General features: G+C 37.6%; 1 protein-coding gene across 1 annotated transcript in view; it reads left to right on the top strand.

Annotated features, from left to right (window-relative positions):
• The first annotated feature begins 7,423 nt into the window (after positions 1-7,423).
• The window catches only part of MFN1 (mitofusin 1), a 32,064-nt gene continuing 22,882 nt past the window's right edge, over positions 7,424-16,605 (top strand). The window contains exons 1-6 of the mRNA XM_026007201.2: positions 7,424-7,574; positions 9,060-9,178; positions 10,150-10,285; positions 11,842-12,004; positions 14,215-14,339; positions 15,701-15,809. Of these exons, the coding sequence (XP_025862986.1) occupies positions 9,067-9,178; positions 10,150-10,285; positions 11,842-12,004; positions 14,215-14,339; positions 15,701-15,809 (645 nt within the window). The 5' untranslated portion in view covers positions 7,424-7,574; positions 9,060-9,066. The remainder of the gene's footprint in view (positions 7,575-9,059; positions 9,179-10,149; positions 10,286-11,841; positions 12,005-14,214; positions 14,340-15,700; positions 15,810-16,605) is intronic.

The following is a 16,605-nucleotide window of genomic DNA, read 5'->3' as shown; positions in this document are numbered from 1 at the left end:
ACAACCCTACCTAAAAAGATTTTTCTAACTGCTTCTGGGTTTTTTTCCCCTTCAAAAACAAACATTTCCACTGTAAATTCTCTTGTAAATTTTCTAGTTATGCCATTTTAAGTCCCCTCTCTAAGATTTCCTGAATGTGTGTCCTCACATATTAACCAGTTTCTCCATTTCACATGGTCCATGGCCTATTATTGTTAGGTGATTGCTGAGTTGTTGGCAGATGTAGTATATATGTAAGGTGGTGGGTTTTTTTTTCAATACTAACACTATTCCTAATTTTAAAATCTGATTTGCAAAGCATTGTATTAATTCCGGGCACTTTACCATTAACCTTACCTTGCTTGTTTTGTCAGTATTACTATCTTTTGCAAGAAGTTTAATATATGTTTCCCAAATTACTATGATTCATTTTCAATGGAATTTTAATGCCTAAAAAGCACTATGACTTCTACAAATTTGAAAAAGCTAATAAAAATCAAATGACCACAATCCCCTTGGGAAACAGATTGCTTTACCAAAAAATCAATACTCGTTAAGAATTTAAGTCAAAACAAATAGTTAAGACCAAACATTAATTCCAATGGAGAAACAAATTTGGTTGGTCAGGTTTATCCTATAATTAACACAGTCTCATTCCCTCAAATTGAGATGAAATTTGAGGATACATATTCCTTTGCCTACAACTTTCAGTGTTGATGACTGAAGATAGAGTATCTACAAGAGTTTTTGTTCATGACATTTAGATTATTGATCTACATATAACTCCTTGTATTGGTTTAGCTTTCCATAAATTAATCTTTTAAGAGAACATTCAAATCTAAGAGAAAGAAATGTGTACATTTGGGTTGTAAAATATAAATTCATAAAGCTAAAAGTTGTCATGTAATTTACATTAATTTATATGACAAGCTTCAATTTGTCAAGCTTCAATTTTTAAAAACTAAAAATTTTAAGACAGTTGTTTGAAGCTACTTCATACCAGCAATCAAAAAAAATAATTTTCTGGATAAAAACTTCCCGTATTAAAGTATTAATCACCACAACATCCTTAAGTTCATTCTCCTTAGTAATCTTAGTGTTAAATTGGTAACTACCCAAACCCCAAAAAAATCACATTTATGACAAGCTATTTCTTCATCCTAAAAGGGAAATTTTGTGGGGGCTCCTTGCTGGCTCAATTAGAGCATGAGACTCTTGATCTCAAGGTTGTGAATTCAAGCCCCATGTTGGATATAGAGATTACTTAAAAATAAGATCCTTTTAAAAATGAAATAATTTTTTCAAATTGCTACATAGGAATATTATCTACTAGTAGTATTCCCACAGTTTAAGAAGGGTGATTATTTACAGTGTTTTTTTAAACTTTTTAAGTTTTTTTTTTAAGATTTTATTTATTCATGAGAGACACAGATTGAGAGGCAGAGACATAGGCAGAGGAAGAAGCTCCCTGTGGGGAGCCCAATGTGGGACTGATCCCAGGATCCTGGGATCACGACCTGAGCAGATGCTCAAACACTGAGCTGCCTAGGTGCCCTATTTAGTTTTTTTTTTAAAGGAATTTGTTACTTATAAATGTTATTTTTGGTCTTAAAAAGGCAAATAAAACTTGGATAGTCTTTTGTCTTGCTATAAATATTGAGCTGAATTACTTAGACTCTGAGAAATGTAATGAAAAGTATGTTTTGAATGAAAACTCAAAGTTTTCTAGTTTTTTCATCTTACCCAGATAGTGTCCACTATCAAAAAACATAGTTGAAATAACTGATAACTTTGTTTGCCCTTCTTTTCAGAATAACCTGAGAGCAGGAATTGGAATCATATCCATCAAATGTAATTTCTGGTGGGTATTTTTTTTTCCTTATTTAATCCTCTGTTGAAAGGCCATTCACCATTCTGCTCTGAATTTGAATTGACTAAAGTTTGAATCAAAAAAACTTCCCGTATTAAATTCTCTTTTCCTGTCTACCCTGTTCATTTTATTTAGGATTACCTCTTCTTTTTATGGCATTATTCATGTTTCTAAAACATATTCCTCAAACAAAATCTATGGTTGATTACCTTCATCTTTGGAACTCTTCTGCACCTCATTTGAGTCTCCAGAAAGTCTCTTAATATTCAAGTTTTCCCAATTAACAGAATGAGGGTAAATATGTTTTCTTTACTTCTATCCTCCAACCTGTTAAGTTACTTCCTTCACACCATATACCACATCACTCGTTCTATGCCCTATAAATATTTTACATGTTCCTGTCTAACAGCAGTTTGGCTGTACTGAATTTATATATTTCAGCATATCTATCTTGAATTTTAGGAAGCAGAATATCATGGCATAGATCTTAATAAATACTTCTTTATGGTCACAAGATTATAGTGAAGTTCCTTATGTCATTGATTCATTGTCCTTTACTGAATAATTAAAATACTGAGGCAGAGGAATTAACCTAGAATGACAGAATGTTAGTTTGTCTGGGAGGGATCTCAGAGGTCATCTAATCCAGACTCATAAACTGCACAACATATAAAAATAATTGTATGTGGCACAAGTTTTATTTTCACGGTTCATGTTTATAAACTATGTTAATTGTCACATCAAATCTGATTCATGAATATCTTTTCTTAGGACAAAACATTTTTTTAAGAAAATAGCAAATTGATTTGAAGAAAAATATGAAACAAATAATGACACATGCACATGGAAAAAGTTGGGTAGGTGATACATGAAAGACTAAAATTTGAGGATACAGGGATCCCTGGATGGCTCAGTGGTTTCGTGCCTGCCTTTGGTCCAGGGCGTGGTCCTGGAGACCTGGGATGGAGTCCCACATCGGGCTCCCTGCATGGAGCCTGCTTCTTCCTCTGCCTGTGTCTCTGTCTCTCTCTGTGTGTCTCTCATGAATAAATAAATAAAATCTTTAAAAAAAAATGAGGAGACAAAATTCTTATCTAAGCTTCAAAATTTTTTCTTTAGAAAAAGTTAAAACGTACTCTATTTTTTCCCCCACAAAATGTTATACTAGACATCTGAGGAGAGAAAATGACAGGTTGGAGAGTACTGGACCAAAACATGAGTGATTTTTAATCCCTGTTTGCCAGCTAAATTATGTGACTATAACCATGGACCGTAGATGTAATGTTGCTAAATTTTTCTCAAACAGTCCGTGGACTCTGCAACTCCTTAACAATTTCTATTTCACTACTCTTCAATTTAACAAATAGCTATGGAATATCTACTATTAAGCCATGTGCTTAGGAATATGAGGATAAATAAACTATGGTTCTTGTCCTCAAAGACTTTTACCATATAAAGCAGGAAACTGTCACATTTCTGAAGTCAATTCAGTTAAATATCAGAGTGAGTGATTTCTGCATTTCTAAGTATTTGTTTTATGTGCAAGGCTAGCAGAACATTCTTGTACGTGTTGAGGTGTTTTGGGTTTGTTTGGGGTTTCTTTGCGGGTGTGTGGGTGAGTTGAGTTATATATACACATAATATACTTGTGATTAAATACTTCCAAAATATTATACAAAATTGCTAAAGTTTATATTTCCATCAGTAGATCATATTTCCCTACAACAAAAATTAGTATCATGGGCAGCCCAGGTGACTCAGTGGTTTAGCGGTGCCTTCAGCCCAGGGCCAGATCCTGGAGACCTGGGATCAAGTCCCGCATGGAACTCCCTGCATGGCGCCTGCTTCTCCCTTTGCCTGCGTCTCTGCCTCTCTCTCTCTCTCTCTCTCTCTCTCTCTCTCTCTCTCGCTGTCTCTCATGAATAAATAAAATCTTAAAAAAAAAAAAAAAAAAAAAGCATGTAACTCTGGGATCCCTGGGTGGCTCAGTGGTTTAGAGCCTGCCTTTGGCCCAGGGTGTGATCCTGGAGTCCCAGGATCAAGTCCCACGTCGGGCTCCCTGCATGGAGCCTGTTTCTCCCTCTGCCTGTGTCTCTGCCTCTCTCTGTGTCTCTTGTGAATAAATAAAATCTTTAAAAAAAAATTGGTATCATACCACTTTTTAATTTTCTGCAAATCTGAGGGGCATAAAGTAGTACATTATTATTGTTTGAATTTGCATTATCAGATCACTAAAAGGATTTAAAATATCTTAATATGCTTATGAGACATTTTGATTTCTTATTTTGTGAACTGCCTCTCCTGGTTGACTTCCAAAAGTTCTTAGTAAATTTTAAATATCAGTCCTTTCTTTGTTTTCTATATACATTGAAAAAAAAAAAATCCCAGATTGTTAGCTCTTACTAATGTCTTTTGTTGAACAGAAATCTTTAATGTAGATAGATCTGTTATATTTTCCCTTTACTAGTTGTGCTTTCTGCATCTTGTCTACAGAACCCTAACCCCAATATCATAAAATTATTTTCCTATGTTTTCTCCTAATAATTTTCTGTTTATACCTTGCCTGTCCAGGTCTGAGTTTCTCTGTGTGTTGGTAAGATTCAAGTTGTTGTTGTATCATTCAAATGAACCAATTTCCCTAATACTATTTATTAAGTCATTCATCTTCCCTCAGTATGCATACCAATTTTATCATATATCAAATGCCATGGGCATAACTGGCATATGAGTCTGTGTCTATACTCATTATATTTCTCTGTTCTAGCAACAGTACCCCAGGATTTAACAGTTATAGTGTGCTTAAAATATTAGGGCTTTGCAACGTATCTTAGTATCGGGTGGTATAAATTTATTCCCTCTACTCTTCTTTGGGAGAATTGTGCTAGTCATTGACACTTTTTCTTCTTCTATGTAAATTTAGGATTAGCTCCAGTTTTTTTTTTTTTTTTAAGATTATTTATTTACTCATAGAGACACACAGAGAGAGAGAGGCAGAGAGAGAGAAGCAGGCACCATGCAGAGAGCCTGGCATGGAACTCAATCCAGGGTCTCCAGGATCACACCCTCAGCTGCAGGCAGCACTAAACCGCTGAGCCACCGGGGCCGCCCAGATTAGTTCCGGTTCTATCTAAAGTCTGTAATTGCATTAAAATTATAAATCATTTTAGAGAGAACATCTTTACAACATTAAAACCTTTCCTTTTGTAAATATTGTATATATCTCCATTTACTCAGGTCTCTTTTTAATGTTGTTTTGAATTTTTTTCATGAAGGTATTTAGTTTTTAAGTCAATGCCTTGATTCTTTACAGTTTGGGTTGCTTTAGCATGCTTATTTTCTAATGGGTTATTACGGGTATATAGGAAGGCTTCTGGTTTTTTAAACATTGATTTTGTATATAGACACCTTTTCAGGTTCTAGTCTTCTTAGTTCTAATAGGTATCTTTGCTTAATTTTTAATGTAAATAATCATATAATCTGCTATGAATGACATAAACTTAAGGAATTAAGTGTCCCTAATAGCTCTTTTATCTTATCACAGAATTTGGTTGTAACTTTATTTAGTAATAATAATGAGCACCTTTTTTAAAAGATTTTATTTATTTATTTGAAAACAAGACAAAATCAGAGACAGAGACAAACCATAAGAGACTCTTAGTCATAGGAAACAAACTGAGGGTCACTGGAGGGAAGGCAGGTAGGAGAATGGGGTACCTGAGTGATGAACATTAAGGAGAGCATGTGATGTAATGAGCACTGGTTATTATGTAAGACTAATGAATCACTGATCTCTACCTCTGAAACCAATAATACATTACCTGTTAATTAATAGAATTTAAATTTAAAAATTTTAAAGATTTTTTCTTATTTATTTGAGACAGAGAGATCAAGAGGGGTGGGGAGGGGCAGAGGGAGGAGAAACTGACTCCCCTCAGAGCAAGGGGAGATTCTAGGAACTTAAGATCATGACCTGAATCAAAGGCAGATACTTAACTGAGTCACCCAGGTGCCCCAGCAAATCTTTATTGCAAAACAAATTTTGATAGAAGTACAATATAAGGATTCTTAGAATGATTAGCATACTGTTTATGTGTATGTGTTTATGTTGTGGAGAGAGGGCGGTGAAACAAGATAAGGGATTAAAAAGCATGTAACACTGAAGTCAAATGATTCCAATTTATTTTGCAATTATGCCTAGGGCTTTAGTAGATTACTAATACTAAAAGGCATTTTTCAAATGAAATGGCTCTATTTCCAGCCAATGGACTGGGCTGTTTAATAAACATTGTGTGGAATCTTGATAGGGTCCAGTATCCACAGGGCAACCAAAGTGACCTTTTAAAATGTCAATCAAACCAGTTCCCAAATTTAAAACAGCTTGCCATTGCACTTACAATAAAATTCAAACTTCTGATCTTGGCTTATATGACTCTACACCTACCTACCTCTCTAATCTTCCCACATTTTCTCTCCCTCCCTGCATCCCAAATACGCTGGCCTTTTTCTTTTTCATCCACCATACCACTCTCCTTCCTATAGGCCTTTAGACTTCCGGTTCCCTCTGTTTTGGGCATTCTTCCTCCACACAGTCCAAGGATTGGCTTCCTGGGAAAAATCAAAGAAATATCTCCCCAGAAAAGATCACCCTATGTGGCTCAGTTCTCATTTTTCTTCAGAGAGTCTATCCCCATTGTCATTTTTTCCTTTTTAGAATACAAAGCACATGCGAAACGATCTCACTTATTTCGTTTTCTTGATATTCATCGATTCTAATAGAAAGAACATCAGTATTTCTTTAATGTAGCTCTAACTGTATACCCAGCAGTGTTATAAGCACTTCACACGCTATTGACCCCTTTAATTTTCACAACAACCTATAACGTAGGTATCGTTAGAATGCCAGTTTTATAGATGAAGGGCCTGAGGGTCAGAAAGATGAAGTGACTTCTCTTGCAAAACTGTATCTCACTTAGGAGCTCTGGAATGAAATCTCCAGACTCTCTATTAATTAAGCCACGTACAGAACAGCAGCAGCAGCGGCTCTTCAAGGATGCTAGAGATGCACGTTCTCAGGCCTCATTTCCGACCCAAAGAATCAGAATGTGCAGGTTAGCAAGATTCTCAGGTCCTAGAAGCATAAAGTTCGAAGAACACTCAACAATGTATCATTTTCCTAATTCTCGCTCTAAAGTAATTCAAGGAGCGCACACGCGCGCACACAGGGCTGTACTCCAATCCCAGGAAACCAATCGCACAACAGAAGATAGTGGAGCGGCCAAAAGGTTCTCCTTTAATGGGGATCGTGGGCCAAACAGAAATCGCTTTTGTCTGGCAGCCCTAACCCCACCTCGTCCCACTACACCCCACCTCCTTTTAAGATCTCTCTCACTAAAGTGGGAGCTAACTATGCCTAAACTAGGCAAACGTCTGGAGACTGATGGGCGAAGAGACGGGAGGCAGACGTAAGCGAGGGACGCAACCCCATCCCGGTAGCTTTCCCGAGAGTCAACCTGCCTCCTGCCCTTAAGAAAAATGGAGGTGGGCGTAGACGCACTTCCGGCCACGGAGCCAAACAAGCTCGGGGCGGAGAAGAAACCGGAAGTGACCGCCCCCTTGGCGCTCCTCCCACCTCCTCCTCGCTTCCCTGCGTCTCCCGGGAGGATGAGGAGGCCTGAAGGCTGAGGCTGGCCTCAGTTGCCGGGTGACGGGTCGGAGCCGGGACAGCGTGAGTGCTCGCTGCGTCGGCCGCGGGCCGGTTCGCTTCGCTCGGGGTGACCTTCGTGCGGGCGGGAGCGGGGGCGGGGGGGCAGTCGTGCGCAGGAGTTCTGTGACGAGGCGCCGCCGCGGGGCTCCGGGAAAGGAGCTAGCGAGCGGGTGTGCGAGCCCGGCCGGCGGCGGGGTCGAGCCCGCGGAGCCCGCGAGGCCGGAGCCCCGAGGCTGAGGAGCCTGTGCGGCGGGGCTGGCGGAGCCGGGGCGGCGGGGGGTCCGGTCCCTGGCTCTGCGGGCGGGGCTCCGGCGCCGGGCGGCGGAGGCCTGTCCCCAAGGTGGGTCGGTGCTCACACTCGGTCCAGCCGGGCCCTTGCCCTCACCCTGCTCTTCCCACCCGGCTCGTTCACCGAGTCCTTTCCTGACCCTCCGAAAGGCTCGGCCTTTTTTAGTGACCGCTCCGCTCCATTCCACATGCGTACGCACCGGGTGTAGACTGGCGTGTAATCGGGTTTTTTTATTTTTTTGGGGGGGGGGTGTCTTTTTCATGAGAAGTTGCCAGAAAATAATTTTTTTCTCCTAAACTTAACATTCTTTAAAGTTCTTGGCACTTTGGCTGGAAACGTTCATTCTCGCCTCAAGCCTTGTCTGCTTATTTGTTCGGATGAGAACTACTTTCCTTTTTAAACGTCGGTATTAACATGATGATCCTGGAACTTTATTTCCTCAGTCTCTGCATGCACCTCCACCCACTAGAGCTCCAGGTTGAGAAACTTCTTGTTGGCGAACTTGCTTCTGCTCGCTGACCCAGTTCTTAAGCGTCCTGTGCTGTCGCAGTTTGCCACGATGAGTTTCATCTTCACCAAAGGAAGATAAAGTAGAAATTGCAAACAGGATTTTGTCCAATAGAGTTGACTTATTTTAATGGAGTATCACCGGAAAAGTTGTCTTTAATTGCCCGTCTAAAACACTTCTCAAAAAACCATTATCTGAAAGTATGTTGGCCGTTTAAGTTTATTTCACTGGGGAGTTAATTTGGCAGGAAGCTGTCATTAATTTGCATGTCTTTATCATACAGTCTAACTTGTGCTTTTCTTTTTTCTTTTCAACTTTTTTTTTTTTTTTTTTAATTTCAAGGGCAGGGAGAGGAAGAATCTTTTTTTTTTTTTTTTTAAGATTTTATTTATTTATTCATGGGAGACACAGAGACTCAGGCAGAAGAAGCAGGCTCCATGCAGGGAGCCCGACGTGGGACTCCACCCTGGGTCTCCAGGATCCGCCCTGGGCGGAAGGCGGCGCTAAACCGCTGAGCCACCTGGGTTGCCCCCAAGAGGAAGAATCTTAAGCAGATTTCCCCCTGAGCATGGAGCCTGACTCTGGGCTGGATTTCAGGACCCTGAAATCAGAACCTGAGTGGGAACCAAGAGTCAGATGCCCAACCACCTGTGCCACCACCCAGGCAGCCCTAATTCGTGCTTTTCTAACTTTAATTTTCTTCCCCCAGTAACATAATGGCAGAATCTGCTTCTCCACTGAAGCACTTTGTGCTGGCTAAGAGGGCAATTACTGCAATCTTTGACCAGTTACTGGAGTTTGTTACTGAAGGATCCCATTTTGTTGAAGGTTAGTTTCTCCAAGTCTTAAAAATAATAAGGTTGAAAATATATGCAGGGGCTTTATCCTTTCACCCGTAGTTACTGAACTTATGCGTTCAGTGTAACGTGTTCAGTATATAAGGCATTGCACTGTATTCCAGGAGAGATGCCCTAACAAAACCCATTTCTGCCTTCCGAAGGAGGAAGACTAAATGGTATTAATAACCTAAGACATAAATGGTTGTATGAAGGATAGCACTAAGCACTTCGTTAATTATGCATGTAATCCTCATATCCATGCTGGGACAGATTTTAATTGCAGTTATTTTAAAGGTGAAACCAAGGTACAGAAAATTTAAGCATCATGCTCGTGATCAGTAAATGCCTGGACTAAAAAATCAGGCAGCCCACATTTAAGCCATTATACATTATCTCCTCCCCGAGTCAGCAGTAAGCTTAGATCGCAGACCTATCTTATCTTCTCAAATGAGGCTGGAATGTGGTGGGGAAAGGGCAGAAGGGAGTGTAACTGCTCAGACTGTGTTGTTGAGGAATATCTTACTGGGGAAATACTACTTTGGAGGCAACTTGAAATCTTTTCTGGTTCTTAAGATCACATGACTATTAATGGTACAGTGAAAAGGGAGGGATTCCGTAAACTTCTAAAGTGACAGTGGGGAAACATTTGGTAGGTTAGTAGAGTCAAACATTTTTTCTTGTCCTTCCTAACCGTACCTCACCAGATTTTTAGCTTGAGGATAGCCCCTGTAATTTTTTAATAATTTTGAAATTTTGGGGGCGGGATTCTTACGACCCCCTTATGGAACAAGGCATTCACCTTTTACCAAATATTCAGATAACTGTGGCATTTTTACTTTTCAGATGGCCATGTGAATATAGAGCAAAGCCAAAATACATGCATATTCTTAGATATTCTGTTGTATAATCAATTTAATACTCATTTTTATCACTTTTTCTGACACCATTTTAATTTTGTAGCAACATACAGGAATCCAGAACTTGATCAAATAGCTACTGAAGATGATTTGATAGAAATACAGGGTTATAAAAACAAGCTTTCCATCATTGGTGAGGTGCTGTCTCGGAGACATATGAAAGTGGCATTTTTTGGCAGGTAATCCTTTTTTATTTCTCTTAAGGGTAGTTTCCAGTAATCAGCTTTCCTGTCATATCCCCCAAGTTTTGTTTCTGATATTTCAGCAAGTGATGGTCCTCCCCCTCTGCCCCACAAGAGTTTCTCCCTTTCTTAAATGCTAAAGCTATTAGCATGAAAAGCATTTGTTCATTTTAGCTCTAGGTATAAAATGAAGGTTTCTAAAGGTCATCCATATTTATACTTTTGAAAGATGCTCATCTCTAAGAATTGGCTTCTTAGCCAGTTCTTTTTTTTTTATAATTTTTTTTAAATTTTTATTTATTTATGATAGTCACACACACAGAGAGGCAGAGACACAGGCAGAGGGAGGAGCAGGCTCCATGCACTGGGAGCCCAATGTGGGATTCGATCCCGGGTCTCCAGGATTGCGCACTGGGCCAAAGGCAGGCGCCAAACCGCTGCGCCACCCAGGGATCCCTTCTTAGCCAGTTCTAAGACTTGAAATATAGATGACTTTTTTCAGTTTCTCTTAATTATCAGGTGTCCCTTCCAAAAGAATTCTCAGCCCTGTGATTTCTAGAAGGAGAATAGGAAGTGCCATTTCTTAACATAACTGTCTGGAGTGGTAGAGTGATCTCTGCTACAGCTCATATATTCATTTAAGAATCAATTGTTAACTTCCTGTGTACTGTACACTCTGGTGGGCCCTAGGGATGCAAAGACAGATGACTAGGTCCATGCCTGTTTGCTCAAATATCACGTGCTGTGTATCAACGGAAGCATTTACTTACTAAACTAACGTTATGGGCCTTTTAAGCCCTTCTTATGGGTTTTTTTTTTTTTTAGCACTTGCAATTTCCTATACTTAGAATTTCCTTTATCTTGTTTTATCTATCTATGGTTCTTTTACACTCTTCAGATCTCATTCTAAATGTTAACAATATCATTAACCTTCCCTGACTGCTTTGTCTAAAGTATTCTTTCTCAGTTACTTTATTCTAAAGTGCCCTGATTATACCCTTAATTTTTTCCACAAAGCTGGGTGTCCGTAGGGGTTTTTTTGGTCTACTTCTCCTGCTTGACCTTACAGGGCCTTACACAGTCTAGTATGAGGTAGGTCCATAAATAGGCCCTAATAAGATTAGGGTAGAGTGGGAATGAGAAGGAAGAGGGCTCCTGATGAGATGATGACTCAGTTGTCCTATTTGATAAGGAGAAATAGGTAATTGCTTTGAATGTGAAAAAGATGGAATTCAGATTTAAGGACATGAGGACAGTAGACCACATCTCATCATAAGAGAAATCTGCAGCTGTGATTTCAAATTGCCACAAGTAGCAAGAAAGATAAAAAAGGCAAGAATAGCTTTATGGGAAGGTAGGATTTGTTTTCCTCTATTTTTCAGAAATGTGCACATTCCTGATATTTGTGTAAACCAAGTTGGCAACTTTTGTAAAAAGTACAATCTGATGAAATGTAAACAAAGCTTGAATTCTAAGAAAGTTGTCCTTAGACCCAGTGAAAGAACAAGGTTTCTACTGTTTTGTCTTTATGATTTTATATATTCATTCTTTAGGACAAGCAGTGGGAAGAGCTCTGTTATCAATGCAATGTTGTGGGATAAAGTCCTTCCTAGTGGGATTGGCCATACAACCAATTGCTTCCTGAGTGTTGAAGGAACTGATGGAGATAAAGCCTATCTTATGACAGAAGGATCAGATGAAAAAAAGAGTGTGAAGGTATAATCTTTGTTAGCCTCATAATGTTCTTGAAATAATGTCCTTGTTCCTTTTAAGAAAGAATTCTGTTAGATGTTTGTATTGCTAGAAGTAGAAGAACCATTAATGTTTCTATTTGTAGCTTTAAAGCCATCACTAATATTTTGAATACTCTAAAATTTTTTTGCTTCAGAGCTAAATTATTAGGATATACTTTAAAGCATACCTTCTTAGAAGAATAAAACTTGTCCTTAGAGTTAAAAGTTTATTACATTTATTTATTTTTTTTTAAAGATTTTTTTTATTCATAGAGATACACAGAGAGGCAGAGACACAGGCAGAGGGAGAAGCGGGGTCCATGCAGGGAGCCCGACGTGGAAGTCGATCCCAGGTCTCCAGGATCACTCCCTGGGCTGCAGGCGGCACTAAACCGCTGTGCCACTGGGGCTGCCCAGTTTATTACATTTAAAAAATAATGTCCCCAGTGAAAATAACATTGAAGTGTTATTAAACATTGAGTGTTTAATCTCAAATCTAATTTCATTTTTTGAAAGAAAACTTCACTTAAAAAATTGGGCCCTGGAATGTTTTTGACTTACATCTGTGCCTTTAGAAACTATTTTATTTTTGGAATATTTAGTGAGGACGTTTCATGAATAAATAGTTTTATCAGATAAAGGCCAATGACAATTCCCTACCTTTCAAAATTTTCTTTTTTCCTTTCAAACATTTCTTAAGTTTAGTGCCACTAGGTTCCTTTAGCCAAAAGAGGGGAAAAAAGGTGTTTCTCAATATCTTCACTTTCTCTTGTCTTTTTTCCCCCACTTTCTCTTAAAATCTCTCCCACAAATGGAAAAATTCGGTGTTTAAATATCCATGCCATTTTAGTTTTCACAAAACAGTTGAATCCACGAGTCTAATTCTTGTTCTCTGAGTTTGCTGTTTGATTTAGCTCAGGTAACTCAATCTTGTTTACCTCAAGTAGTGGTCTGCTTTAAGGTACGGACTTTGAGTCTCGTGCTACACTAGTTTACTTAGTAAAAGAACTGCAACATTAACAGCTAATATTTCATTGTACGCTTTCTAAGTACCAGGCAGTATTCTAAGTGCCTGCAGTAACTCAAACCTCACCACAACTCTGTCAGATAGGTGCTTTTATTACCTTAATGTTATAGACCAGACATCAAGATTTTAGTACAAATTTATAATTCTATCAAAAAGTTTATGAAAGCAAGCAAAAATAAAATCTAGCTAACAGTGTCACTATGGAGATTCACTTCAACCTTAATCAGGACTATCATGCTCATTTGAAAATGGATGTTGCCCTTTAAAAATTGATACCTCTACAGTTCATTTGTATGTGTACTGGTGTCCTTTCCTTGAATATTATTTTTATATTAAGCACTTTGTATTTATTGTATATTTAACACATATGTGAAGGTATTAAAGTAATATGTTAATAAATTAGCATATGTCAGAAATTATCTGGAGAAGTAGAAATATTTTAGTGAATTCAAATGGAAAGAGAAGGCATAGTCCTTGATGTCTGACAGGCTTATGTGAGTAAATACCTACTGAGAAAAATCTTATTAAAAGAATACGCATTGAGCTTTTCTTGTATTGTTTTCATCTTATTAGTCTGGTATTTTTTTTTTTTTTTTTTTTAGTCTGGTATTTTTAAACCTATCTTAATAAGTGTTTCTTCTGTTTTCACCCCTTTCTAAGCGGTAGATTTTAGAAGGGACAGAAAATACAAATGGGCAAAAAGAAACTCCAAATTCACATGCTTCCTAAAACTAGGGGAAACCCTTGTGGTATAGAGTTAAATGTATGTTTCTCTGTATTTTGTAAACAAAATGGCTTCACATGTGCAATTTGATTACCTTCTTTCTCCTAATATAAATTTGTTCTCATACGTACAATATCAATTTCAGGTGTTACTTTGGATTCCATTGCCAGAGTTTATTTGTTGGGCATTTAGAATGTTACCAGCTCTGATTATTTTTGCAGAATGGATGAGTAAACTGTTTTAAGGTCTCCCCCCACACACACACTTGGTTTCTAAAACTCAGCTTTTCAAGATTGCTGAGATGGTTTTATTTCAAATTATTTAAAGTTCTGTTTTTTTGTACATGTTTTGCAAAAATAAATGTATTAAATCATAGGGTTTTTAATTTTTTACTGAGTTTTAATACAAGCAGAGTTTGTTTTTTCTTTCCCTTCCACTTTAGACAGTCAATCAGCTGGCCCATGCCCTTCATATGGACAAAGACTTGAAAGCTGGCTGCCTTGTACATGTATTTTGGCCAAAGGCAAAATGTGCCCTCTTGAGAGATGACCTGGTTTTAGTAGACAGGTAAAATTACATATGAATTGTGTTTTCGCCTCGTAAAGGTTTATTTGATAGAATAATACTGCGTGCTTTAGCATATAATACGTAACAGTTGCTGCTTTGTTCTCATTTGCTAGATTAAGGAACAAAAAAGTGTAGGTTTTTGTTTTTTACTCATTACATAAAGTACCAGTTTCTTAGTCTAATTATATTAGAACTTTTTTTTCCCCCTCTAGATTGACTGTAGTTTAGATAAATAGGTGTGCCTTGGAGATTGTCTAATTCTAGATAACTAGATAGGTAACACTGATTAGGTAAATTTTTTTAACTAGTGATAAATTTTTTTTTTTAAGATTTTATTTGATAGTGCACAAATGCACAGGGAGAGGGAAAAAATCTCAAGCCAACTTGGCATTGAATATGGAGTCTGATGGAGGGTTTAAGATCACAATCTGAGCTGAGTCCAACTGAGTCCAACGCTTAATTGACTGAGCCTCCCAGGCTCCCTACTAATAAATTTATGTTTGAGACCAAATTTCCCAAAGTTACTTTACTGGGCAATTTACATAGCCTTTCATTGTTCAAGAATTAATTGGATATTTATTATTACATGTTTTTTTACTACATCAGTGCTAAGTAAAATGATAATGCTAAGCAATGTCCTTAATTAAAAAAGGTAGTTAAATGATTTTTCAAAATTTTGGTATGCTCTTTTGTTTTCTTCAGTTAAAATTTCGGTGTTTTGTGGAAACCATTTTGGTTTTGGTAATGGGCTTTTAATTTTGCTTTATTTCGTGGCCAGACTATGTCCTTGACCCTTGCCTCTCATCTTGCCACATTATCACAGGGTACATTAAGCCAGTGTGTAGACAGCTGCAATATAATTTTATAGTAAGATGGTATATTAAACCTAGGTCTTAGCATAGGGTGTTTTATTATTTATGCTCATGAGTACTTAAATATTTTGAGTTGTACTGGACATAGCTGCTTGCACTTTTGATTTTGGTTATATAATATTTTTCAACCTTCCAAAGCATAAAGATTTAAAAGATCAAAATATTGACCATTTCCTTATCAAACATCACAAGATTATTTGTTTTTTAGTAAATAAACTTTTTTAGCATTTGTTTTCAAATGGATAAGCTCTGGGAGTTCTTTGTCAGCAGAATAAATATAGAAGTATGTAAAACAGACTCAGCTTGACACAAGTACTCTCTTATAGGTGAGAAAATAAATCTCCTAGGGTTTGTGCTGAAAACCAGTAGAAATCCTGTCCTTTAGACTTCAGTTCATAAAAGTTATACATTTTTTCTACAATGAAATTTTTAAAAAACTATTATAAAATACATTTTTAAAAAAATATAATTTTATCTTATTTCCATTAGTCCAGGTACAGATGTCACTACAGAGCTGGATAGCTGGATTGATAAGTTTTGCTTAGATGCTGATGTCTTCGTTTTGGTTGCAAACTCTGAATCAACACTAATGAACACGGTAGGATTTAATCATATTGTTATGTTTGGTAGGAAATGAGATAGTGTCTGTTAATTCTGAAAAGTGAGGAAAATCCAAATCATGGATTAGAAAGAACCTCTAATATCAGGGGTGAACAAAGGAGTTTGTGTTTCAGTCGGACCAGAAGAGCTGATTCTGGTGTCTTAAGTATCATTGGGAATCTAGGGTTTGATGGCTGTAGCTTCTAGTGAATCTTTAACTTCAGGGTGTGATACGTGGTTGTTGACATTGATTGTGGTTATTTGCCAGTTTCAGAAGGAATGGGCACCAGAATTGTTAGGATGATGATTTAAGTCTTTTGAATAAAGTTTAACACTTCCCCCCTCCTACCCTTCCCCTAACCCTCACACCTGGCAGACAAAGCTTTTCATACTTCTAGTTTTGTCAACCTTTCCCAGCTTTACTTTTGTACATTCTAGGTTCCACCTTACTTGTGTGCATTCTAAGCTGCTGTCAAACTTAATAGATTAGATTATATGTGTCTAGAGCCAGACTCATCCTAAATAAACTCCAGAATTTATAGATCTCCAATATCCAAAACTATGGTATGATTTTTTTAAATTGTTATTCCTCATAAACATATAAATGGCTAAACACCATTATCACCTAGGTTATAGCAAGAGCTCTGTTTTGTCACTGTGTTGCTAGTTTTTGTACAGTCAGATCTATATCACATGGACCAGGCTGCTGCAACAACACAGTTGTTTATGTCAGATTATACAAGAAGCATAAATATTTAAAATCTTAAGAAAAAAAAAATCTTTGTTAGAATAAT

Source organism: Vulpes vulpes, chromosome 3, assembly GCF_048418805.1.
Source record: "Vulpes vulpes isolate BD-2025 chromosome 3, VulVul3, whole genome shotgun sequence".
NCBI classification, from domain to species: Eukaryota; Metazoa; Chordata; class Mammalia; order Carnivora; family Canidae; genus Vulpes; species Vulpes vulpes.
The sequence above is the reverse complement of the archived record's forward strand: the minus strand, read 5'-3'. Positions and strand labels throughout refer to the sequence as shown.